The sequence below is a fragment of the Aethina tumida genome, chromosome 2, assembly GCF_024364675.1.
Source record: "Aethina tumida isolate Nest 87 chromosome 2, icAetTumi1.1, whole genome shotgun sequence".
Lineage (NCBI taxonomy): Eukaryota > Metazoa > Arthropoda > Insecta > Coleoptera > Nitidulidae > Aethina > Aethina tumida.
Window position 1 is genome coordinate 24552162 of NC_065436.1, and position 27881 is coordinate 24580042.

General features: G+C 35.7%; 1 protein-coding gene across 6 annotated transcripts in view; it reads left to right on the forward strand.

Moving 5' to 3' along the window:
• The window catches only part of LOC109602414 (ankyrin-3-like), a 118606-nt gene that overhangs the window by 68328 nt on the left and 22397 nt on the right, over positions 1–27881 (forward strand). For all 6 annotated transcript variants that reach the window (XM_049963964.1, XM_049963965.1, XM_049963967.1 and 3 more), the window contains one exon: positions 20651–20725. In XM_049963964.1, coding sequence (XP_049819921.1) covers positions 20651–20725 — 75 coding nt within the window. The remainder of the gene's footprint in view (positions 1–20650; positions 20726–27881) is intronic.

Genomic DNA, 27881 nt, shown 5'->3' on the forward strand with positions numbered 1-27881 from the left:
AAAAAGATGATGATGAAACGGTATTAAAATTGAGTGAAATTGAAAAATCTCCGAAGACACCTGAGAAAGCTCTTGATGGCATACCCAAATCTCCTGTGGAATCTAAACCTACATCCCCAACTTTGCCATCTAAGGTTGCTGAATCAGTTCCATTAAAACCGGAATCACTGACAGTTTCCGCTAAAAGTCCTGAACCCACTGTCGTTGATAAGATTGAGAAATCTCCAACAGTAACAAAACCTGTAACATTATCGAAAGATCAAACACCAACTGATGAGGAGAAAAAGATTTCAACTTTACATATTAAGGAAATATCTCCTAAGACAATTGACGCGAAAACAGACGAAAAAGTCAAATCTCCTTTGGACGAAAAGGTTAAGACTCCTTCAGACGAAAATCTCATGTCACCTCATAAATCTCCATCTAAAGACGTAATATCTCTTCCACTAAAACCGAAATCTCCAACCACAGTTTCCAAAAGTCCCGAGCCCTCAGAAATAGTCACTGATATCATTAAAAAGTCTCCTAGCGAGGTAAAATCTCCTGTGGAATCTAAACCTACATCCCCAACTTTGCCATCTAAGGTTGCTGAATCAGTTCCATTAAAACCGGAATCACTGACAATTTCCGCTAAAAGTCCTGAACCCACTGTCGTTGATAAGATTGAGAAATCTCCAACAGTAACAAAACCTGTATCATTATCGAAAGATCAAACACCAACTGGTGAGGAGAAAAAGGCTTCAACTTTACATGTTAAGGAAATATCTCCTAAGACAATTGACGAGAAAACGGACGAAAAAGTCAAATCTCCTTTAGACGAAAAGGTCAAGTCTCCTTCAGACGAAAAACTCCTGTCACCTCATAAATCTCCATCTAAAGACGTAATATCTCTTACACCAAAACCGAAATCTCCATCCTCAGTTTCCAAAACTGCCGAGCCCTCAGAAATAGACGCTGAAATTATTAAAAAATCTCCTACCGAGGTAAAATCTCCTGGAATATCAAAAGACCTGACAGAAAAAGATGATGATGAAACGGTATTAAAATTGAGTGAAATTGAAAAATCTCCGAAGACACCTGAGAAAGCTCTTGATGGCATACTCAAATCTCCTGTGGAATCTAAACCTACATCTCCAACTTTGCCATCTGAAGTTGCTGAATCAGTTCCAATAAAACCGGAATCACTGACAATTTCCGCTAAAAGTCCTGAACCCACCGTCGTTGATAAGATTGAGAAATCTCCAACAGTAACAAAACCCGTAACATTATCGAAAGATCAAACACCAACTGATGAGGAGAAAAAGATTTCAACTTTACATATTAAGGAAATATCTCCTAAGACAATTGACGCGAAAAGAGACGAAAAAGTCAAATCTCCTTTAGACGAAAAGGTTAAGACTCCTTCAGACGAAAAGCTCATGTCACCTCATGAATCTCCATCTAAAGACGTAATATCTCTTCCACCAAAACCGAAATCTCCAACCACAGTTTCCAAAAGTCCCGAGCCCTCAGAAATAGACACTGATATCATTAAAAAGTCTCCTAGCGAGATAAAATCTCCTGTGGAATCTAAACCTACATCCCCAACTTTGCCATCTAAGGTTGCTGAATCAGTTCCATTAAAACTGGAATCACTGACAATTTCCGCTAAAAGTCCTGAACCCACTGTCGTTGATAAGATTGAGAAATCTCCAAAAGTAACAAAACCTGTATCATTATTGAAAGATCAAACACCAACTGATGAGGATAAAAAGGTTTCAACTTTACATGTTAAGGAGATATCTCCAAAGACAATTGATGAGAAAACGGACGAAAAAGTCAAATCTCCTTTAGACGAAAAGATCAAGTCTCCTTCAGACGAAAAACTACTGTCACCTCATAAATCTCCATCTAAAGACGTAATATCTCTTACACCAAAACCGAAATCTCCATTCTCAGTTTCCAAAACTCCCGAGCCCTCAGAAATAGACGCTGAAATTATTAAAAAATCTCCTACCGAGGTAAAATCTCCTGGAATATCAAAAGACCAGACAGAAAAAGATGATGATGAAACGGTATTAAAATTGAGTGAAATTGAAAAATCTCCGAAGACACCTGAGAAAGCTCTTGATGGCATACCCAAATCTCCTGTGGAATCTAAACCTACATCTCCAACTTTGCCATCTGAAGTTGCTGAATCAGTTCCAATAAAACCGGAATCACTGACAATTTCCGCTAAAAGTCCTGAACCCACCGTCGTTGATAAGATTGAGAAATCTCCAACAGTAACAAAACCTGTAACATTATCGAAAGATCAAACACCAACTGATGAGGAGAAAAAGATTTCAACTTTACATATTAAGGAAATATCTCCTAAGACAATTGACGCGAAAAGAGACGAAAAAGTCAAATCTCCTTTAGACGAAAAGGTTAAGACTCCTTCAGACGAAAAGCTCATGTCACCTCATGAATCTCCATCTAAAGACGTAATATCTCTTCCACCAAAACCGAAATCTCCAACCACAGTTTCCAAAAGTCCCGAGCCCTCAGAAATAGACACTGATATCATTAAAAAGTCTCCTAGCGAGGTAAAATCTCCTGTGGAATCTAAACCTACATCTCCAACTTTGCCATCTAAGGTTGCTGAATCAGTTCCATTAAAACCGGAATCACTGACAATTTCCGCTAAAAGTCCTGAACCCACTGTCGTTGATAAGCTTGAGAAATCTCCAACAGTAACAAAACCTGTATCATTATCGAAAGATCAAACACCAACTGATGAGGAGAAAAAGATTTCAACTTTACATGTTAAGGAAATATCTCCTAAGACAATTGACGAGAAAACGGACGAAAAAGTCAAATCTCCTTTAGACGAAAAGGTCAAGTCCCCTTCAGACGAAAAACTCCTGTCACCTCATAAATCTCCATCTAAAGACGTAATATCTCTTACACCAAAACCGAAATCTCCATCCTCAGTTTCCAAAACTCCCGAGCCCTCAGAAATAGACGCTGAAATTATTAAAAAATCTCCTACCGAGGTAAAATCTCCTGGAATATCAAAAGACCTGACAGAAAAAGATGATGATGAAACGGTATTAAAATTGAGTGAAATTGAAAAATCTCCGAAGACACCTGAGAAAGCTCTTGATGGCATACCCAAATCTCCTGTGGAATCTAAACCTACATCCCCAACTTTGCCATCTAAGGTAGCTGAATCAGTTCTATTAAAACCGGAATCACTGACAATTTCCGCTAAAATTCCTGAACCCATTGTCGTTGATAAGATTGAGAAATCTACAACAGTAACAAAACCTGTATCATTATCGAAAGATCAAGTACCAACTGATGAGGAGAAAAAGGTTTCAACTTTACATGTTAAGGAGAAATCTCCTAAGACATTTGACGGTAAAACGGACGAAAAAGTCAAATCTCCTTTAGACGAAAAGGTCAAGTCTCCTTCAGACGAAAAACTCCTGTCACCTCATAAATCTCCTTCTAAAGACGTAATATCTCTTCCATCAAAACCGAAATCTCCAACCACAGTTTCCAAAAGTCCAGAGCCCTCAGAAATAGACACTGATATCATCAAAAAGTCTCCTAGCGAGGTAAAATCTCCTGTGGAATCTAAACCTACATCCCCAACTTTGCCATCTAAGGTTGCTGAATCAATTCCATTAAAACCGGAATCACTGACAATTTCCGCTAAAATTCCTGAACCCACTGTCGTTGATAAGATTGAGAAATCTCCAACGGTAACAAAACCTGTATCATTATCGAAAGATCAAACACCAACTGATGAGGAGAAAAAGGTTTCAACTTTACATGTTAAGGAAATATCTCCTAAGACAATTGACGAGAAAACGGACGAAAAAGTCAAATCTCCTTTAGACGAAAAGGTTAAGTCTCCTTCAGACGAAAAGCTTATGTCACCTCATAAATCTCCATATAAAGACGTAATATCTCTTACACCAAAACCGAAATCTCCATCCTCACTTTCCAAAACTCCCGAGCCCTCAGAAATAGACGCTGAAATTATTAAAAAATCTCCTACCGAGGTAAAATCTCCTGGAATATCAAAAGACCTGACAGAAAAAGATGATGATGAAACGGTATTAAAATTGAGTGAAATTGAAAAATCTCCGAAGACACCTGAGAAAGCTCTTGATGGCATACCCAAATCTCCTGTGGAATCTAAACCTACATCCCCAACTTTGCCATCTAAGGTTGCTGAATCAGTTCCATTAAAACCGGAATCACTGACAATTTCCGCTAAAAGTCCTGAACCCACTGTCGTTGATAAGATTGAGAAATCTCCAACAGTAACAAAACCTGTAACATTATCGAAAGATCAAACACCAACTGATGAGCAGAAAAAGATTTCAACTTTACATATTAAGGAAATATCTCCTAAGACAATTGACGCGAAAACAGACGAAAAAGTCAAATCTCCTTTAGACGAAAAGGTTAAGACTCCTTCAGACGAAAATCTCATGTCACCTCATAAATCTCCATCTAAAGACGTAATATCTCTTCCACCAAAACCGAAATCTCCAACCACAGTTTCCAAAAGTCCCGAGCCCTCAGAAATAGTCACAGATATCATTAAAAAGTCTCCTAGCAAGGTAAAATCTCCTGTGGAATCTAAACCTACATCCCCAACTTTGCCATCTAAGGTTGCTGAATCAGTTCCATTAAAACCGGAATCACTGACAATTTCCGCTAAAAGTCCTGAACCCACTGTCGTTGATAAGATTGAGAAATCTCCAACAGTAACAAAACCTGTATCATTATCGAAAGATCAAACACCAACTGGTGAGGAGAAAAAGGCTTCAACTTTACATGTTAAGGAAATATCTCCTAAGACAATTGACGAGAAAACGGACGAAAAAGTCAAATCTCCTTTAGACGAAAAGGTCAAGTCTCCTTCAGACGAAAAACTCCTGTCACCTCATAAATCTCCATCTAAAGACGTAATATCTCTTACACCAAAACCGAAATCTCCATCCTCAGTTTCCAAAACTCCCGAGCCCTCAGAAATAGATGCTGAAATTATTAAAAAATCTCCTACCGAGGTAAAATCTCCTGGAATATCAAAAGACCTGACAGAAAAAGATGATGATGAAACGGTATTAAAATTGAGTGAAATTGAAAAATCTCCGAAGACACCTGAGAAAGCTCTTGATGGCATACCCAAATCTCCTGTGGAATCTAAACCTACATCTCCAACTTTGCCATCTAAAGATGCTAAATCAGTTCCAATAAAACCGGAATCACTGACAATTTCAGCTAAAATTCCTGAACCCACTGTCTTTGATAAGATTGAGAAATCTCCAACAGTAACAAAACCTGTATCATTATTGAAAGATCAAACACCAACTGATGAGGAGAAAAAGGTTTCAACTTTACATGTTAAGGAGATATCTCCTAAGACAATTGACGAGAAAACGGACGAAAAAGTCAAATCTCCTTTAGACGAAAAGATCAAGTCTCCTTCAGACGAAAAACTCCTGTCACCTCATAAATCTCCTTCTAAAGACGTAGTATCTCTTCCACCAAAACCAAAATCTCCAACCACAGTTTCCAAAAGTCCCGAGCCCTCAGAAATAGTCACTGTTATCAATAAAAAGTCTCCTAGCGAGGTAAAATCTCCTGTGGAATCCAAACCTACATCCCCAACTTTGCCATCTAAGGTTGCTGAATCAGTTCCATTAAAACCGGAATCACTGACAATTTCCGCTAAAAGTCCTGAACCCACTGTCGTTGATAAGATTGAGAAATCTCCAACAGTTACAAAACCTGTATCATTATCGAAAGATCAAACACCAACTGATGAGGAGAAAAAGGCTTCAACTTTACATGTTAAGGAAATATCTCCTAAGACAATTGACGAGAAAACGGACGAAAAAGTCAAATCTCCTTTAGACGAAAAGGTCAAGTCTCCTTCAGACGAAAAACTCCTGTCACCTCATAAATCTCCTTCTAAAGACGTAGTATCTCTTCCACCAAAACCGAAATCTCCAACCACAGTTTCCAAAAGTCCCGAGCCCTCAGAAATAGACACTGATATCATTAAAAAGTCTCCTAGCGAGGTAAAATCTCCTGTGGAATCTAAACCCACATCTCCAACTTTGCCATCTAAGGTTGCTGAATCAGTTCCATTAAAACCGGAATCACTGACAATTTCCGCTAAAAGTCCTGAACCCACTGTCGTTGATAAGATTGAGAAATCTTCAACAGTAACAAAACCTGTATCATTATCGAAAGATCAAACACCAACTGATGAGGAGAAAAAGATTTCAACTTTACATGTTAAGGAAATATCTCCTAAGACAATTGACGAGAAAACGGACGAAAAAGTCAAATCTCCTTTAGACGAAAAGGTCAAGTCTCCTTCAGACGAAAAACTCCCGTCACCTCATAAATCTCCATCTAAAGACGTAATATCTCTTACACCAAAACCGAAATCTCCATCCCCAGTTTCCAAAACTCCCGAGCCCTCAGAAATAGACGCTGAAATTATTAAAAAATCTCCTACCGAAGTAAAATCTCCTGGAATATCAAAAGACCTGACAGAAACAGATGAAGATGAAACGGTATTAAAATTGAGTGAAATTGAAAAATCTCCGAAGACACCTGAGAAAGCTCTTGATGGCATACCCAAATCTCCTGTGGAATCTAAACCTACATCCCCAACTTTGCCATCTAAGGTTGCTGAATCAGTTCCATTAAAACCGGAATCACTGACAATTTCCGCTAAAAGTCCTGAACCCACTGTCCTTGATAAGATTGAGATATCTCCCACAGTAACAAAACCTGTATCATTATCGAAAGATCAAACACCAACTGATGAGGAGAAAAAGGTTTCAACTTTACATGTTAAGGAGACATCTCCTAAGACAATTGACGAGAAAACGGACGAAAAAGTCAAATCTCCTTTAGACGAAAAGGTCAAGTCTCCTTCAGACGAAAAACTCCTGTCACCTCATAAATCTCCTTCTAAAGACGTAGTATCTCTTCCACCAAAACCAAAATCTCCAACCACAGTTTCCAAAAGTCCCGAGCCCTCAGAAATAGTTACTGTTATCAATAAAAAGTCTCCTACCGAGGTAAAATCTCCTGGAATATCAAAAGACCTGACAGAAAAAGATGATGATGAAACGGTATTAAAATTGAGTGAAATTGAAAAATCTCCGAAGACACCTGAGAAAGCTCTTGATGGCATACCCAAATCTACTGTGGAATCTAAACCTACATCCCCAACTTTGCCATCTAAGGTTGCTGAATCAGTTCCATTAAAACCGGAATCACTGACAATTTCCGCTAAAAGTCCTGAACCCACTGTCGTTGATAAGATTGAGAAATCTCCAACAGTAACAAAACCTGTAACATTATCGAAAGATCAAACACCAACTGATGAGCAGAAAAAGATTTCAACTTTACATATTAAGGAAATATCTCCTAAGACAATTGACGCGAAAACAGACGAAAAAGTCAAATCTCCTTTAGACGAAAAGGTTAAGACTCCTTCAGACGAATATCTCATGTCACCTCATAAATCTCCATCTAAAGACGTAATATCTCTTACACCAAAACCGAAATCTCCAACCACAGTTTCCAAAAGTCCCGAGCCCTCAGAAATAGTCACTGATATCATTAAAAAGTCTCCTAGCAAGGTAAAATCTCCTGTGGAATCTAAACCTACATCCCCAACTTTGCCATCTAAGGTTGCTGAATCAGTTCCATTAAAACCGGAATCACTGACAATTTCCGCTAAAATTCCTGAACCCACTGTCGTTGATAAGATTGAGAAATCCACAACAGTAACAAAACCTGTATCATTATCGAAAGATCAAATACCAACTGATGAGGAGAAAAAGGTTTCAACTTTACATGTTAAGGAGATATCTCCTAAGACAATTGACGATAAAACGGACGAAAAAGTCAAATCTCCTTTAGACGAAAAGGTCAAGTCTCCTTCAGACGAAAAACTCCTGTCACCTCATAAATCTCCTTCTAAAGACGTAATATATCTTCCATCAAAACCGAAATCTCCAACCACAGTTTCCAAAAGTCCCGAGCCCTCAGAAATAGACACTGATATCATTAAAAAGTCTCCTAGCGAGGTAAAATCTCCTGTGGAATCTAAACCTACATCCCCAACTTTGCCATCTAAGGTTGCTGAATCAATTCCATTAAAACCGGAATCACTGACAATTTCCGCTAAAAGTCCTGAACACACTGTCGTTGATAAGATTGAGAAATCTCCAACAGTAACAAAACCTGTAACATTATCGAAAGATCAAACACCAACTGATGAGGAGAAAAAGATTTCAACTTTACATATTAAGGAAATATCTCCTAAGACAATTGACGCGAAAACAGACGAAAAAGTCAAAACTCCTTTAGACGAAAAGGTTAAGACTCCTTCAGAAGAAAAGCTCATGTCACCTCATAAATCTCCATCTAAAGACGTAATATCTCTTCCACTAAAACCGAAATCTCCAACCACAGTTTCCAAAAGTCCCGAGCTCTCAGAAATAGTCACTGATATCATTACAAAGTCTCCTAGCGAGGTAAAATCTCCTGTGGAATCTAAACCTACATCCCCAACTTTGCCATCTAAGGTTGCTGAATCAGTTCCATTAAAACCGGAATCACTGACAATTTCCGCTAAAAGTCCTGAACCCACTGTCCTTGATAAGATTGAGATATCTCCAACAGTAACAAAACCTGTATCATTGTCGAAAGATCAAACACCAACTGATGAGGTGAAAAAGGTTTCAACTTTACATGTTAAGGAGATATCTCCTAAGACAATTGACGATAAAACGGACGAAAAAGTCAAATCTTCTTTAGACGAAAAAGTCAAGTCTCCATCAGACGAAAAACCCCTGTCACCTCATAAATCTCCTTCTAAAGACGTAATATCTCTTCCATCAAAACCGAAATCTCCATCCTCAGTTTCCAAAACTCCCGAGCCCTCAGAAATAGACGCTGAAATTAATAAAAAATCCCCTACCGAGGTGAAATCTCCTGGAATATCAAAAGACCTGACAGAAAAAGATGATGATGAAACGGTATTAAAATTGAGTGAAATTGAAAAATCTCTGAAGACACGTGAGAAAGCTCTTGATGGCATACCCAAATCTCCTGTGGAATCTAAACCTACATCCCCAACTTTGCCAACTAAGGTTGCTGAATCAGTTCCGTTAAAACCGGAATCACTGACAATTTCCGCTAAAAGTCCTGAACCCACTGTCGTTGATAAGATTGAGGAATCTCCAACAGTAACAAAACCTGTATCATTATCGAAAGATCCGACACCAACTGATGAGGAGAAAAAGGTTTCAACTTTACATGTTAAGGAAATATTTCCTAAGACAATTGACGAGAAAACGGACGAAACAGTCAAATCTCCTTTAGACGAAAAGGTCAAGTCTCCTTCAGATGAAAAACTCATGTCACCTCATAAATCTCCTTCCAAAGACGTAATATCTCTTCCACCAAAACCGAAATCTCCAACTACAATTTCCAAAAGTCCCGAGCCCTCAGAAATAGACACTGATATCATTAAAAAGTCTCCTAGCGAGGTAAAATCTCCTGTGGAATCTAAACCTACATCCCCAACTTTGCCATCTAACGTTGCTGAATCAGTTTCATTAAAACCGGAATCACTGACAATTTCCGCTAAAAGGCCTGAACCCACTGTCGTTGATAAGATTGATAAATCTCCAACAGTATCAAAACCTGTATCATTATCGAAAGATCAAACACCAACTGATGAGGAGAAAAAGGTTTCAACTTTACATGTTAAGGAAATATTTCCTAAGACAATTGACGAGAAAACGGACGAAAAAGTCAAATCTCCTTTAGACGAAAAGGTCAAGTCTTCTTCAGACGAAAAACTCATGTCACCTCATAAATCTCCTTCTAAAGACGTAATATCTCTTCCACCAAAACCGAAAACTCCAACCAGAGTTTCCAAAAGTCCCGAGCCCTCAGAAATAGACGCTGAAATTATTAAAAAATCACCTACCGAGGTAAAATCTCCTGGAATATCAAAAGACCTGACAGAAAAAGATGATGATGAAACGGTATTAAAATTGAGTGAAATTGAAAAATCCCCCAAGACACCTGAGAAAGCTCTTGATGGCCTACCCAAACCTCCTGTGGAATCTAAACCTACATCCCCAACTTTAACATCTAAGGTTGCTGAATCAGTTCCATTAAAACCGGAATCACTGACAATTTCTGCTAAAAGTCCTGAAACCACTGTCGTTGATAAGATTGAGAAATCTCAAACAGTAACAAAACCTGTATCATTATCGATAGATAAAACACCAACTGATGAGGAGAAAAACGTTTCTACTTTATATGTTAAGGAAATATCTCCTAAGACAATTGACGAGAAAACGGACGAAAAAGTCAAATCTCCTTTAGACGAAAAGATCAAGTCTCCTTCAGACGAAAAACTCCTGTCACCTCATAAATCTCCTTCTAAAGACGTAGTATCTCTTCCACCAAAACCAAAATCTCCAACCACAGTTTCCAAAAGTCCCGAGCCCTCAGAAATAGTCACTGTTATCAATAAAAAGTCTCCTAGCGAGGTAAAATCTCCTGTGGAATCTAAACCTACATCTCCAACTTTGCCATCTAAGGTTGCTGAATCAGTTCCATTAGAACCGGAATCACTGACAATTTCCGCTAAAAGTCCTGAACCCACTGTCCTTGATAAGATTGAAATATCTCCAACAGTAACAAAACCTGTATCATTATCGAAAGATCAAACACCAACTGATGAGGAGAAAAAGGTTTCAACTTTACATGTTAAGGAGACATCTCCTAAGACAATTGACGAGAAAACGGACGAAAAAGTCAAATCTCCTTTAGACGAAAAGGTCATGTCTCCTTCAGACGAAAAACTCCTGTCACCTCATAAATCTCCTTCTAAAGACGTAGTATCTCTTCCACCAAAACCGAAATCTCCAACCACAGTTTCCAAAAGTCCCGAGCCCTCAGAAATAGACACTGATATCCTTAAAAAATCTCCTACCGAGGTAAAATCTCCTGGAATATCAAAAGACCTGACAGAAAAAGATGATGATGAAACGGTATTAAAATTGAGTGAAGGTGAAAAATCTCCGAAGACACCTGAGAAAGCTCTTGATGGCATACCCAAATCTCCTGTGGAATCTAAACCTACATCCCCAACTTTGCCATCTAAGGTTGCTGAATCAGTTCTATTAAAACCGGAATCACTGACAATTTCCGCTAAAATTCCTGAACCCACTGTCGTTGATAAGATTGAGAAATCCACAACAGTAACAAAACCTGTATCATTATCGAAAGATCAAATACCAACTGATGAGGAGCAAAAGGTTTCAACTTTACATGTTAAGGAGATATCTCCTAAGACAATTGACGATAAAACGGACGAAAAAGTCAAATCTCCTTTAGACGAAAAGGTCAAGTCTCCTTCAGACGAAAAACTCCTGTCACCTCATAAATCTCCTTCTAAAGACGTAATATCTCTTCCATCAAAACCGAAATCTCCAACCACAGTTTCCAAAAGTCCCGAGCCCTCAGAAATAGACACTGATATCATTAAAAAGTCTCCTAGCGAGGTAAAATCTCCTGTGGAATCTAAACCTACATCCCCAACTTTGCCATCTAAGGTTGCTGAATCAATTCCATTAAAACCTGAATCACTGACAATTTCCGCTAAAAGTCCTGAACCCACTGTCGTTGATAAGATTGAGAAATCTCCAACAGTAACAAAACCTGTAACATTATCGAAAGATCAAACACCAACTGATGAGGAGAAAAAGATTTCAACTTTACATATTAAGGAAATATCTCCTAAGACAATTGACGCGAAAACAGACGAAAAAGTCAAAACTCCTTTAGACGAAAAGGTTAAGACTCCTTCAGAAGAAAAGCTCATGTCACCTCATAAATCTCCATCTAAAGACGTAATATCTCTTCCACTAAAACCGAAATCTCCAACCACAGTTTCCAAAAGTCCCGAGCTCTCAGAAATAGTCACTGATATCATTACAAAGTCTCCTAGCGAGGTAAAATCTCCTGTGGAATCTAAACCTACATCCCCAACTTTGCCATCTAAGGTTGCTGAATCAGTTCCATTAAAACCGGAATCACTGACAATTTCCGCTAAAAGTCCTGAACCCACTGTCCTTGATAAGATTGAGATATCTCCAACAGTAACAAAACCTGTATCATTGTCGAAAGATCAAACACCAACTGATGAGGTAAAAAAGGTTTCAACTTTACATGTTAAGGAGATATCTCCTAAGACAATTGACGATAAAACGGACGAAAAAGTCAAATCTTCTTTAGACGAAAAAGTCAAGTCTCCTTCAGACGAAAAACCCCTGTCACCTCATAAATCTCCTTCTAAAGACGTAATATCTCTTCCATCAAAACCGAAATCTCCATCCTCAGTTTCCAAAACTCCCGAGCCCTCAGAAATAGACGCTGAAATTAATAAAAAATCCCCTACCGAGGTGAAATCTCCTGGAATATCAAAAGACCTGACAGAAAAAGATGATGATGAAACGGTATTAAAATTGAGTGAAATTGAAAAATCTCTGAAGACACCTGAGAAAGCTCTTGATGGCATACCCAAATCTCCTGTGGAATCTAAACCTACATCCCCAACTTTGCCAACTAAGGTTGCTGAATCAGTTCCGTTAAAACCGGAATCACTGACAATTTCCGCTAAAAGTCCTGAACCCACTGTCGTTGATAAGATTGAGGAATCTCCAACAGTAACAAAACCTGTATCATTATCGAAAGATCCGACACCAACTGATGAGGAGAAAAAGGTTTCAACTTTACATGTTAAGGAAATATTTCCTAAGACAATTGACGAGAAAACGGACGAAACAGTCAAATCTCCTTTAGACGAAAAGGTCAAGTCTCCTTCAGACGAAAAACTCATGTCACCTCATAAATCTCCTTCTAAAGACGTAATATCTCTTCCACCAAAACCGAAATCTCCAACTACAGTTTCCAAAAGTCCCGAGCCCTCAGAAATAGACACTGATATCATTAAAAAGTCTCCTAGCGAGGTAAAATCTCCTGTGGAATCTAAACCTACATCCCCAACTTTGCCATCTAACGTTGCTGAATCAGTTTCATTAAAACCGGAATCACTGACAATTTCCGCTAAAAGGCCTGAACCCACTGTCGTTGATAAGATTGATAAATCTCCAACAGTATCAAAACCTGTATCATTATCGAAAGATCAAACACCAACTGATGAGGAGAAAAAGGTTTCAACTTTACATGTTAAGGAAATATTTCCTAAGACAATTGACGAGAAAACGGACGAAAAAGTCAAATCTCCTTTAGACGAAAAGGTCAAGTCTTCTTCAGACGAAAAACTCATGTCACCTCATAAATCTCCTTCTAAAGACGTAATATCTCTTCCACCAAAACCGAAAACTCCAACCAGAGTTTCCAAAAGTCCCGAGCCCTCAGAAATAGACGCTGAAATTATTAAAAAATCACCTACCGAGGTAAAATCTCCTGGAATATCAAAAGACCTGACAGAAAAAGATGATGATGAAACGGTATTAAAATTGAGTGAAATTGAAAAATCCCCCAAGACACCTGAGAAAGCTCTTGATGGCATACCCAAATCTCCTGTGGATTCTAAACCTACATCACCAACTTTACCATCTAAGGTTGCTGAATCAGTTCCATTAAAACCGGAATCACTGACAATTTCCGCTAAAAGTCCTGAACCCACGGTCGTTGATAATATTGAGAAATCTCCAACAGTAACAAAACCTGTATCAATATCAAAAGATCAAACACCAACTGATGAGGAGAAAAAGATTTCAACTTTACATGTTAAGGAAATATCTCCTAAGACAATTGACGCGAAAACAGACGAAAATGTTAAAACTCCTTTAGACGAAAAGGTCAAGTCTCCTTCAGACGAAAAGCTCATGTCACCATATAAATCTCCATCCAAAGACGTAATATCTCTTCCACCAAAACCGAAATCTCCATCCTCAGTTTCCAAAAGTCCCGAACCCGCAGAAATAGACGCTGATATTAAAAAGTCTCCTAGCGAGGTAAAATCTCCTGTGGAACCGAAACCTACATCCCCAACTTTGCCATCTAAGGTTGCTGAATCATTACCATTAAAACCGGAATCACTGACATTTTCCGCTAAAAGTTCTGATCCCACTCTTGTTGATAAGATTGAGAAATCTCCAACAGTAACAAAACCTGTATCATTATCGAAAGGTCAAACACCAACTGATGAGGAGAAAAAGATTTCAACTTTACATGTTAAGGAAAAATCTTCTAAAACAATTGACGAGAAAACAGACGAAAAAGTCAAATCTCCTTTAGACGAAAAGGTCACGTCTCCTTCAGACGAAAAACTCATGTCACCTCATAAATCTCCATCTAAAGACGTAATATCTCTTCCACCAAAACCGAAATCTCCAACCTCAGTTTCCAAAAGTTACGAGCCCTCAGAAATAGACGCTGATATCAATAAAAAGGCTCCTAGCGAGGTAAAATCTCCTGGAATATCAAAAGACCTGACAGAAAAAGATGATGATGAAACGGTATCAAAATTGAGTGAAATTGAAAAATCTCCCAAGACTCCTGAGAAAGCTCTTGATGGCATAACCAAATCTCCTATGGAACCTAAACCTATATCCCCGACTTTGCCACCTAAGGTTGCTGAAAAACCGGAATCACTGATAATTTCCGCTAAAAGTCCTGAACCCACTGTCGTTGATAAGATTGAGAAATCTCCAACAGTATCAAAACCTGTATCATTATCGAAGGGTCAAACACCAGCCGATGAGGAGGAAAAGATATCAACCTTACATGCTAAGGAAATTGAAAAATTCTCCACCGATGCGAAGTCTATTACTATATTGAAAGGTCATACTGCAACATATGATGAAGAAAAACTGGTTAAAATAATTAATAAGGGAAAGTCTCACAAGATACCTGAAAAAACAATTGACGACAAATCTAAATCTCCTTTGGAACTAAAACGTTTCTCAAAAGCAGATACAATATCTACACTCCATAAGGAAGATATATCAACACGTGCTGATAAAAGTCAAGACATTAAGATGTCTGGCAGTACTATTGATTCGGAAGTTTCGAAATCATCACTTATAAAAGGCAGATCTCATAGGGTTCAAAAGTCTGCCATTACCGATATCAAGTCCAATAAATCATCAAAGTCTTACTCAATTAAAACGTCGAAACAACATTTTGAAGACAGTATTTCGCCTAGGTTCTCTTCGGGTTTTTCCTCCTCAGATCAATCTTCAAAATCTAGAGATAATAAAACTTATGAAACTCCAAATCAAATTACATGCAAAAGTAGTCATTCCAAACAAGGTACACAAAATGTTAGATATTCGAAACACCATCAGAACCAGTATGAAGGAAGTAGACAAAGGAATTTTGAATCAAAGAAGCATTCATCTGTTGGACATGGTCAATCCAATGCATCGTATTATGAAGATAATAGGATAAAATCATTAATTCATGAAGATAACCGATTTAAGTCAAATGTTAGTACTACAGTAAGGGAAAACAAAACTAAGTTAATCCAGTCGGACACTGTGGCAAAAACAGAAAAATCTAAATCAAAACAGATTAAGCCAAATAGTCTTGAGAAAAAGAAATATAAATCTGCTGTTTTTGAAAAAAATAAATCTGATGAACTATCACACACTTATATGGGAGAAACTACTGGAAAAGATTTCTCAAAGAAATTAGAAGTTCAAAAATCAAGTTCTGAAATTAGTGCTAAATCACAACCATATATTACAATGGTAGATGACATTATAGAAATTACTGTACAGGAAAATGATTCTGATATTAGACCTGGAAGTACTTATTATGATATAAAGCAGCAAAAGCCTACAAAAATGGAATGTGACGCTGACATTAGTTCTGAAGAGGAATCTAAAGAGTATCATAAAACCACCAAAAATAAAGTTTTACGTAAAACAGTAAAGACATCTTCACAGAAGCAAACAGCCCAAGATAATTTAAAATATCAAGCACCTAAAGGATCAAAAGATGCAATACGTAATACACAATATGATTATTTGAAAAAGTCTGCATCTACCTTTGTCAAACCCCCACCGATTGTGAGAAAATATGACAATAGAGTACATGGATACATGCAATCTACTTTATCCAGAGATTTGAAGATAGACAAAGCAGTAAAGGCTACAACGTCGACAACAAAATCTAAACATGAAACACACAACATAAATGAAAAGCTGAAAAGCAAATCAAAATATATGGATGAACATTCAAGGTCAACTTATAAAGGGAGTTCGAATGCATACCAAAGAACTACAATTTCATCGAAACAAAAAATATCTCATTCTCGTGAATCAACACCTATAAAATCTCGTTCCAATAGTGAAAGGACAGAGAGTCCCAGTAAAGTCGTATCTAAATCTTTTAGTCCCTCACATATCCCAATAAAAATTCATAGAAAAGATTACAATAAGATAGAAAATAAAGAAAAACCTACACAACAAAAATCAGAGGATACAGAAATTCATTTTGCTAAATCTGAAATTATTCACCGCATAGGCAGCCCCAAACCCAGTCCATCCCCAACTAAATTGCGTCGTAATTATGTAACTGAACATATCAAGAGAATTACCCATACAAAAGAGCCGTCCTCCAAATATGTTGAAACTGATAAAACCGTCCAATTTGCCGATCGTATAAGAAGTCAATCTGTAATTCCCACCACATATCATGAATTAATCTATGAAGGTCGTAAAAGCGTCAGTCCTTCTTCTTTGCCTGGCAGTCCTATTAGAGCTCGTTCTGCTAATGGCAGTGCTAAGGTTATTACCTCAGAAGTTTTTACTAGGACACAAAATCATGGAGGTTCAATCGAAGTTATTTATAGACAGCCTTATGAAAATATAAGGAGGGTAGCTTCGATGTTGAAAAACGAAACAGAACTCTCACTTATTGATACTACAGATTCTAGCTTGTCAGAATCAGTTGCTCTACCAAGTTCTCCTTCAGATCATGATGTCAGTTCCGATACTTCAAAATTTAAAAGCCCATCACCCAAACAAAGAAAGTCTCTAGAGTCAACATACAGAATTTCTGATCTGGTGACATGTGCTCATGTTGCGGTTACCACTGCCCAAGAGATATCGAGTATAGATCTGCCTAGACAGTTAGTGTTATCGCAGTATGAAGAAATGAAGGAGTCGCCAAAGATTGTTAGAGAACAGCTGTCAAGCTCCAAAGAAGATTCTGAAGGTCACCAGTCTAGTGTTACTTCAGAAGAACGACTTTCCCCTATCCTTGACGTAAAAGTTATCTCTCCACAAAGACGAAAATATCAATTTGTCTACGAAGAACGCTCAGGAGAAGAAGTTACCACACCAGGTAACACATCTGTGTTGACTGAGAGTAAAGCGATGTCATCCCACAGCATGGCTTACCGAATAGAAACACGTAAAGAGGTATAACCCTAAAGATTTAGAGGCGTTTATTGTTTAGAGCTTTTAGCGAATCACGAAACTTGCCCAAACTATGTTCGTATTGTTGCATGCTATTTTTAGGGTCCACATTATCGAACAACTACGGTAAAGTAAGTATACTTGCCAATGAATTGGATTGAAATAAATTTCTCATTTTTTCAACGCATCATCATTTTTTGTTTTTCTTTTTTCGAAATTAGCATATCACAAATTTTGTATAATTTTGAACAACTGAAAGCTATTTTGGTAAATTTTAATTACACGTATGTGTGCAGGCATAATTTTTGCGGATACATGGTAAAAAGAATAATATAAGTAAGGTAACGTTGATTTTCTTATTCAGGGGTGAACACATATTATTCTTTCAAACTTCTACAACCCATATTTTTGATATGTCTCTAAATATAGACATACCGTGCATCTCTGTTACTCCCGAGGCTGAAGAGGATGATGATCACAATTTTTTGAACTTAATAGAAGCATTAACTGATGTTGAAGATTTATATGATGATGAACCAAATATTGCAGTCTCAAATGATCATAAAAAGTTAAAAATAAAAATTAACTTGGATGAAAATGATGGTGCCACAGATTTAGAAGATTTTGAAGCATCGGATAACGAAGTAGATGATAAAATAATAGTTCATAAGAAACCAATTTTAATTGATGATTTAGATATGGAAACAGGTCTGTATGATGAATCTTACAAAGTACAAACGAAGAACTCTAGAGGAAAGAAAAAACTTAGAACACAGTTTTCAAGTACAAAAAGATATGAAAATGATAAAAAAACTTTATTTAAAGACGATTATAAAACGGACATTGAAAACTATTCAACAGACGAAGATGTGGAATTGTCTTCTATTCCAAAAGAATTAGATATATCTAAATATATAATGGAAACTAAGGATCAGGTAACTATTTCAGAAGTGAATTTAGATAAAGTAACATCTCATTTTGAAAAAGATCAAGGATCTATTGAATACAAACATAATCTATCTGCAATTTTTCCGGGCACTGCAGATGTAACTGATGTGGAATATTTTTCTTCGGACTCAAATGATGAAGATTTAAAGAAAAAAGTTAGACCTCGACGTAAAAGAAGAGGTAATAAAAAAATTGCAATTAGTGATGTTGAAGATATCGAAATTTCTGACGATGAATTTAAGTCATTACCAATAAGTAAACCAAAAATGAAATACAATAAAGATACTTGTTTAATTGTAAGAGGTCAATCTTTACCTATTGATTCTGATACAGAAGAAAACGTATTGTTTCCTTTTCCACTGACAAAGCCGGTTGCGACCAAAGTGTCTTTAAAAATTCCCGAATTTGATATTACAGCATTAACAGACACGGAAATGGTAGAAAGTGACAATCCAATAGATTCTGACACTAATGTTAGTATCGATGATGATAAAGTGTTAGAATTAATTGATAATGAGTCTCGAGTTGATTGCAAGGTAGATGTGACGCAATTTAATACTTTACAAAACAGAAAATTGTCTGTAGATGAAGCTGTAGACCTCCCCCAAGACTGCAAAACAGATTCTGATGATTATGAATCTGAAAATGACCTTTTCGAAGAAAAGGTCGAAACATTAAATGACAAAATTCAATTGAAATTTGAAACTAAAATTAAAAAGGACCCAAAAAAGAGACAAGTACATAGACAAAGTACTTTAATTAAAAGAGATAGTGATGAGGCTCTCACAGATTTAGAAGACGTTTCTTCTAATGATGAAGATGAAAATAATTTAGCCATTGCTTATTGTGACTCAAATTTTACCGATACTGAAAATTTTTCTGACAATGAAGATAAACTCTCTGTGACTTATGATGACATTGAATTACCGAAGCCTGTAAGAAATCTGATAATTCTTAAAGAAAATGAAAATAGCGTCCCATGTGTGAAGATAACGCCACTAGATGATTCAGATGATTTCAATAACTTTAGTAATGATGCATATAAAGATACAGAAAATAAAGAAACGGACGAGGAGGACGTTGAAATTAATGATGACTTTCCAGATTTACCTTCTAGAAGTACGTCTCCCGATTTGCCTATATTAGACTGCGGTTCTATTGATTGTAAAGAATTATCAGCACGTGACAAAAAATCTAAAGCTGGTGAAAAAATAGACCATTTAACTGATACCGAAGAATATGTTTTAGAGAAACCCAAAAAGAAGCCTCCCACATTTAAGTATATTATGAGTAGGTGTCCCCCAAAGGCCAATCTTGAAGTGAAACATAATGGTCTATCAGATTTAACAGATACCGAAGATGTATATGTTAGTGATTCCAATCAACCCACTACTGACACTTTAAATATTGAAACCATAAATTATGAAGGTCATACTGATACTGAACTCATTGAAACAGATTCTGAAAAAGAAGAAACTGGAAATAGGGCACTCTCTTGCACGCCAACACACGTGCGAGAACTAAACGGGGAAATTATCTTTGCTCGAGATGGATCTGGCCCTTTTACTGAAACCGATAGACTAAATGTTAACAAGAATTTATTAGGAGGGGCCAGCATTACATGTAGTCCAATGTATACGGATACGGAAGACGTACTCGCCTCGGGAGACGAAGATGGAACCTATTCCAGAGCGGAAACGGCTACACCTAACCAAATTCAAAGTGTACTTGATCAAATGAGTAACAGTTGCGTACATAATACTACAAATAATAAAATTAATTGCGACGCTCCTGAAGAAGTTATGTATTTAAAAGGCGGGGGTTATAATGAGTGTGCAACAGACGTTGAACAACTGTCAGAAGAAGATGACTGCAAACATTTTATTGAATTTTATCACTCTAATGAAGATGGTAAAGGTAATTGTTGTTTTTAGTTAGATTGAACCTAGAAGTAATTCATCGTAAGTAGGTATTTAGCTGTAATATTATAAAGGTAATTTAAAAGTTCTTTAACAATCTCATAAAATATACATAGTTTCACAAAACAGGTAAATTGTTGCACGTTAGTAGAAACACATGATGTATGTAGGTAATATGTACTATATATTAACATTAAAATTATATTTACTGTGTAGAAGTATGAAGTAAATATTTAAAAACCATTTTGTGCCTTAAACATTTAATTAATTAATCTTTTTTTCTAGCATGGGATGCCGACAAAAAACCGACCGAGCTTCAGTCCTCCAAAGGACCACTAGAACAGGACGCAGCACTTCAAGGTAGGAATTTTGTATATTTTTAAAATAATGTGAATATATCAATATCATCTACACATCATAAGTTTTCAGTTTATTTAAAATGTATCATTTTATCTACAAACTATCATTTGATTGTAATTTTCATTTATCATTTAAAGCTTGGTACTTGTTGTTAAAATGATATGCATTACACAGCTTTTGGCAAATAATAAAAGCAACTGTTAATTAACTATAACTATATGTTAAAAATATTTTTTACAGAACTCATTAAATTAATTTTATAAACTTCTAAAGTAGTAGTTACTTAGCAGTTCTAAACTAACATTGCATAATAATATTCTAATAAAATCACAAAACTGAAAACTTAATAACATGCAGGTATTCATCATTTAATTGTTAGGAGCATCTCCATTATCATATAATATTAACATGGTTAAATTCTATTATTTTAAGCCAGAGGTTGCTCTATGTGCGTGACACTAACACAACTAATAGCACTAACATTTATTAAAACAGGCTTTAATTTGCTTCTTATATATTTTTTTTAGATATTAATTTATGTAAAGCTTTGGCTACACAGATAACAACATTATCTGTTATAATACTTACATTTAATATTAATATTTTCTTAATTTTTAAAACACTGCTAATAAGGCATGCGCATGGAACTAACAAATATAATATTTACAATTTTTCAGCTAACAAATATAAAACTAAGTCATTTAGGCTAGGCACCATGCTTACTCTAATCCAAGAAGTAAGGAACGGCAGGCCATGCTCACTTTAATATTTATTTTCATCATTCATATACCATTGACGAACAAATTATCTCGACTTTACATATTATTTATATATTAAAATATTCTTACTACAGTGTGGTAAAAATCGAACAAAATACTTTTTCAAAAAATTTTATTTCGCCAGATATACCCCCAACGGAAATCCAGTTTATAACTTATGAAAGCGTGCTGTTAGAACCAAATCGCAATATGTATTCCCACTCTCCCGTTATGCACAAAACTACATCCTATACTCAAATTGACGCTATGCTAGACAAAATGCTGTACGAGGTTGAAAAAGAACAGGAGAAATTATTTAGTTTAGATCTCGACATTCTGGAGCCCGATTCCCCACCATGTATAAATAGTTTAGAATTAAATCCTAGCACCGATGCTCTAATCGAAGTTCCTATAAAAAAATCAATCCGTGTTCCAAAAGTGTATCAAACTACCCACGAAATAAAAATCAATGATGACAATCTATTTGAAAGTGTCATTTTCGAAAATGGAAATCGGGCTGCACAAGAAAATGAGTATGATTTAATTTCGTTCACTGAAGACGTGGATCGAAGTAATTTATCTCAATATACAAATACTGACGACCGAATTGAAGAAGCTAGAGCACTAATAAATGATGTTAGTGATGAAGATGAATTACAAAAACTTTGTAAATACGAAATTCAATTTGATTTTGCTCAGAGGGCTTCAAGCGAGTCCCTTAGCGAAGGATACCCTGAAATTATGGACGATTGTGCAGACACGTTTATTGATGACGACTATGAAACGATCGAACAACGTCCTTTAACATATGCGTACCAGTTACATGATAGTCGGACCGGAAATGATATTTGGTGGGAAGGTACATACAGAAATCTCAGTATTGTGCCTGAAGAGGAGGAAGAAAACTTAAGCTTGGCTAGTGAAAACAGAAGTAAAATGTATTTTTCTAAACCATGTCAAAATTCTGAAGTGTTATCTCAAAAATTACTAAGAAGCTTCTCTTCTCATGATAGCTCCAAGTCAGATACAGACACTTCATCTTCATTTAGTTCTAGTTCAAGTGAAGGACATTACGAAACGTGCGAAAAAGTAATTAAAGCTGAAGTCAAATTACTAGTCAAGACCAGCGAGGGTGGTAAAGAAGCTGTAGAAATTCGTTCAGTTAGGGATTTCATTGAGCCACCTGAAAAAATTAAAAGAAACAGTGCTGAAAAAAACAAATGCAAAACATTGCCATCCAAATTTTCCGAAAAAATTAGTAGCATTTCGAGTAAATTTTCAAATATTTTAGATAGTAATAAAAAAAAGTCGGTGTCATATAGTTTACTTCCCACATGTTCGACGAATGATGATGTAAACGAAACGAAACATTCGAACAAGCCAACCTTTACTTTGCAAAGATTGTTTATAAAAAATCCAGATGAATCTAATACACAAGGCAATTTAGTTAATTCTAAAGAACTGACAAAAAGTCGTACGGAACTATTTGCTACAAGTAATGATAATTTTCCACTTAAATTTGACAATAAGGATTCAATGTCTTTAGATAATAAAAACGAAAAATTTGATTTATATGAAAACAAACCTTTCTATCCGTGTTATAACCAGTATAAACCTATCCAAAACAATTCCTCAACTGTATACGTCTCTCCGACATTAGACGATGGCAATTTTCCTCAGGCATATTGCGATTGGTTAACCCACAGAGGAGATTTAAGTCGAGGTGAAGGTAACTCGTGTTCCGTGCTAAACTCATATGCATGGAGTTTTGCGATTGGTAGCTAGTTTTTTTTGACTAATTTAACTATATACCCACATTCTCTGCAGTAAGGATATTTAAAGATGTCTTAGAGATAAGTTTTGCTAGATAGAACAGCTTGTTGGAAATTGCATGTATTTACAGGAATATCGACTACGAGAACAAAGTATTTAGCTAGTAATGAAGATGTAGGGTTCGTAGAAAATGTAGGCCAGACTTTTAACGGTTTACCTACACATTTAAATAACTCTAATTTTAAATCCGTTTGCGATCAAACTAACGCTTTAATACAATCTGAGTCACTCGCTGAACCATTTGATACAAATACTGTTACGTATGATAAAACTGAAGAAGTCGAAAAACAAGATTCCAATAAAATGGAGTCGAGTAAAGAAGACAAAAAACAGAAAAAAGGTATTTTCGAAACATTTAAAACATTTGTTAGCAAATCGTTCGATACTGATTCTGATACAGAAAAGTCGCCCAAGAAAGATAAAAAAGAAAAAAAACATAAGAAAAAGAAAACTAAAGATACAGTGCCCCAAGATTTACCCAAGCCTAAATTATCTAGCCCTTCAATTGAAAAGAAAGACTTTGCAGATATTCCATATATTGAAACTTCAGATGTTTCCCCACCTAAAACGCCAGATTCAGTAACAAAAAAGATTGTTTCTGAAAGTAAAGTTTTAAAGCCAAAATCACCTAAATCTCCAAAAAGTACTAAAATTACAGTAGTTGAAGAAGTAACTAAAGTGTTTCAACCAGTATCTATTGAAGAAGAAGAATTTTCTATTACAATAGATCCCACCCGTAGTGAAGTCCCTAAGAAATCGAGAGAAACTTTTACACTCAACATTGATGAAAGTATAAACAAATTAGAAAAAGAAATTCTTGATAAATCTCCTATTCTTCCGGAGGAAAAAATAATTAAGCCAGTGGTAAACATAGATGCCCCCGTTCCCCCTCCAAGAAAACTTAAACACATATACGAAGACATTGACGAACCAATAATATCGATTCCACCTGACAATATAATTGAAACAGTCGAAGAACCAATGAATCATCTAGATAATGAAATTAAGAAAGATACTAAAATAAATTTAGTAATGAATGATACGTCTGGATTTTTGCAACAAGAGATTTCTAATTATCATGATGTTAAACCTATTACGTCTGATTACAAAGAAAAATCGCAACAAATCAATGTAGACATTCCCAAGAGTACCGCAGAAAAGTTAAGAAAAGAAAAGAAATTAAAACGGGAGAAGTCAAAAAGTTTGGAACGAGATATTAAATCTGAGAAAAAAGGATTTTTAAGTGGTCTTTTCACCAAGAAATCAACAGACAATGAACAAACAAAACCAATGTTTTCTAAAGAATCTATTGACTCAATGAATAACACAAATTCCTTTTTAATGAATGAAGTTTCTAACTACCAAGACGTGAAATCTATTAAACAGACTGTTGGTGAAGTTTTAAATAAAACTGATGAAGAACGTAAATTAGAACCAGAAACAATAGGAAAATCTGAAAAACAAGAGGAACCTAATATCTCTCAGAGTATTTCTGATGATATAACTGTAGTCAAGAAAGGTACTTTAGGATTTTTAGAACAAGAAGTATCAAATTACCATGACGTTAAACCCATAATTACTGAAAAGGTTGAAGAATCTGTTCCTAAGAAAACCATTATTCATGAAACAATTGTGGTTAAAGATGTAGAATCACCGCTCAAAGTAGAAAAAATGAAAAAAGAAGAGAAAACACAAAGTCAAGAAAAAGATGATAAATCAGATAAGAAAGGATTCCTCAGCAACTTATTTGGCAAAAAACAAGTTGAAGATGATACCAAGGAAGATAAATCTACAGTTTCCAAAAGTATAGATGAAATAATGAAGGATTCCAATTCATTTTTAGAACAAGAAGTATCAAATTATCATGACGTTAAACCCATAATTACTGAAATGGTTGAAGAATCTGTTCCTAAGAAAACCGTTATTCATGAAACAATTGTGGTTAAAGATGTTGAATCACCGCTAAAAATAGAAAAAACAACAAAGGTAGAAAAGTCGAAAGATCAAGAAAAAGATGACAAGACAGAGAAGAAAGGATTCCTCAGTAACTTATTTGGCAAAAAACAAGTTGAGGATGAGACCAAGGGAGAAATATCTAAAAGTATCGATGAAATAACGAAAGATTCCAGTACATTTTTAGAAACAGAAATAACTAAATACCACGATGTAAAACCTATTATTAAAGAAACTCCTTTTGAAGAAAATTTGACATCAGGAGAAAAGGTAGCTGCAGTGGAAGCAACGAAAAAAGATAAGTCTTTGGAAAGAGAAATTAAATCTAAGGAAAGCAGTCAATCACCTGTCAAAAAACGCGTTTTACCCGGGTTCTTAAGTAAAAAAGATAAAAAACCTAAAGAGGAAATTGACTCTAGTGTCACTGAAAATCTGTCTAAAGATATTGTTGTTGACATGATAGATACATTAGGGTTTTTAGAACAAGAGGTATCAAATTACCATGACGTTAAACCGATAATAACTGAAAAGGTCGAAGAATCTGTCCCTAAGAAAACTATTATTCATGAAACTATTGTGGTTAAAGATGTAGAATCACCGCTCAAAGTAGAAAAAATAAAAAAAGGAGGAAAATCGCAAAGTCAAGAAAAAGATGATAAAACAGAGAACAAAGGATTCCTCACCAACTTATTTGGCAAAAAACAAGTTGAAGATGATACCAAGGAAGATAAATCTGCAGTTTCTAAAAGTATAGATGAAATAATGAAGGATTCCAATTCATTTTTAGAACAAGAAGTATCAAATTATCATGACGTTAAACCCATTATAACTGAAAAGGTTGAAGAATCTGTTCCTAAGAAAACCGTTATTCATGAAACAATTGTAGTTAAAGATGTTGAATCACCACTAAAAATAGAAAAAACAACAAAGGAAGAAAAGTTGAAAGATCAAGAAAAAGATGACAAGACAGAGAAAAAAGGATTCCTCAGTAACTTATTTGGCAAAAAACAAGTTGAGGATGAGACCAAGGGAGAAATATCTAAAAGTATCGATGAAATAACGAAAGATTCCAGTACATTTTTAGAAACAGAAATAACTAAATACCACGATGTAAAACCTATTATTAAAGAAACTCCTTTTGAAGAAAATTTGACATCAGGAGAAAAGGTAGCTGCAGTGGAAGCAACGAAAAAAGATAAGTCTTTGGAAAGAGAAATTAAATCTAAGGAAAGCAGTCAATCACCTGTCAAAAAACGCATTTTACCCGGGTTCTTAAGTAAAAAAGATAAAAAACCTAAAGAGGAAATGGACTCCAGTGTCACTGAAAATCTGTCTAAAGATATTGTTGTTGACATGAAAGATACATTAGGATTTTTAGAACAAGAGGTATCAAATTACCATGATGTTAAACCGATAGTAACTGAAAAGGTCGAAGAATCTGTCCCTAAGAAAACTATTATTCATGAAACTATTGTGGTCAAAGATGTAGAATCACCGCTCAAAGTAGAAAAAATGAAAAAGGAAGGAAAATCGCAAAGTCAAGAAAAAGATGATAAAACAGAGAAGAAAGGATTCCTCACCAACTTATTTGGCAAAAAACAAGTTGAAGATGATACCAAGGAAGATAAATCTGCAGTTTCTAAAAGTATAGATGAAATAATGAAGGATTCTAATTCATTTTTAGAACAAGAAGTATCAAATTATCATGACGTTAAACCCATAATAACTGAAAAGGTTGAAGAATCTGTTCCTAAGAAAACCGTTATTCATGAAACAATTGTGGTTAAAGATGTTGAATCACCACTAAAAATAGAAAAAACAACAAAGGAAGAAAAGTTGAAAGATCAAGAAAAAGATGACATGACAGAGAAGAAAGGATTCCTCAGTAACTTATTTGGCAAAAAACAAGTTGAGGATGAAACCAAGGGAGAAATATCTAAAAGTATCGATGAAATAACGAAAGATTCCAGTACATTTTTAGAAACAGAAATAACTAAATACCACGATGTAAAACCTATTATTAAAGAAACTCCTTTTGAAGAAAATTTGACATCAGGAGAAAAGGTAGCTGAGGTGGAAGCAACGAAAAAAGATAAGTCTTTGGAAAGAGAAATTAAATCTAAGGAAAGCAGTCAATCACCTGTCAAAAAACGCCTTTTACCCGGGTTCTTAAGTAAAAAAGATAAAAAACCTAAAGAGGAAATTGACTCTAGTGTCACAGAAAATCTGTCTAAAGATATTATTGTTGACATGAAAGATACATTAGGGTTTTTAGAACAAGAGGTATCAAATTACCATGATGTTAAACCGATAATAACTGAAAAGGTCGAAGAATCTGTCCCTAAGAAAACTGTAATTCATGAAACTATTGTGGTTAAAGACGTAGAATCACCACTCAAAGTAGAGAAAATGAAAAAGGAAGGAAAATCGCAAAGTCAGGAAAAAGATGATAAAACAGAGAAGAAAGGATTCCTCACCAACTTATTTGGCAAAAAACAAGTTGAAGATGATACCAAGGAAGATAAATCTGCAGTTTCTAAAAGTATAGATGAAATAATGAAGGATTCCAATTCATTTTTAGAACAAGAAGTATCAAATTATCATGACGTTAA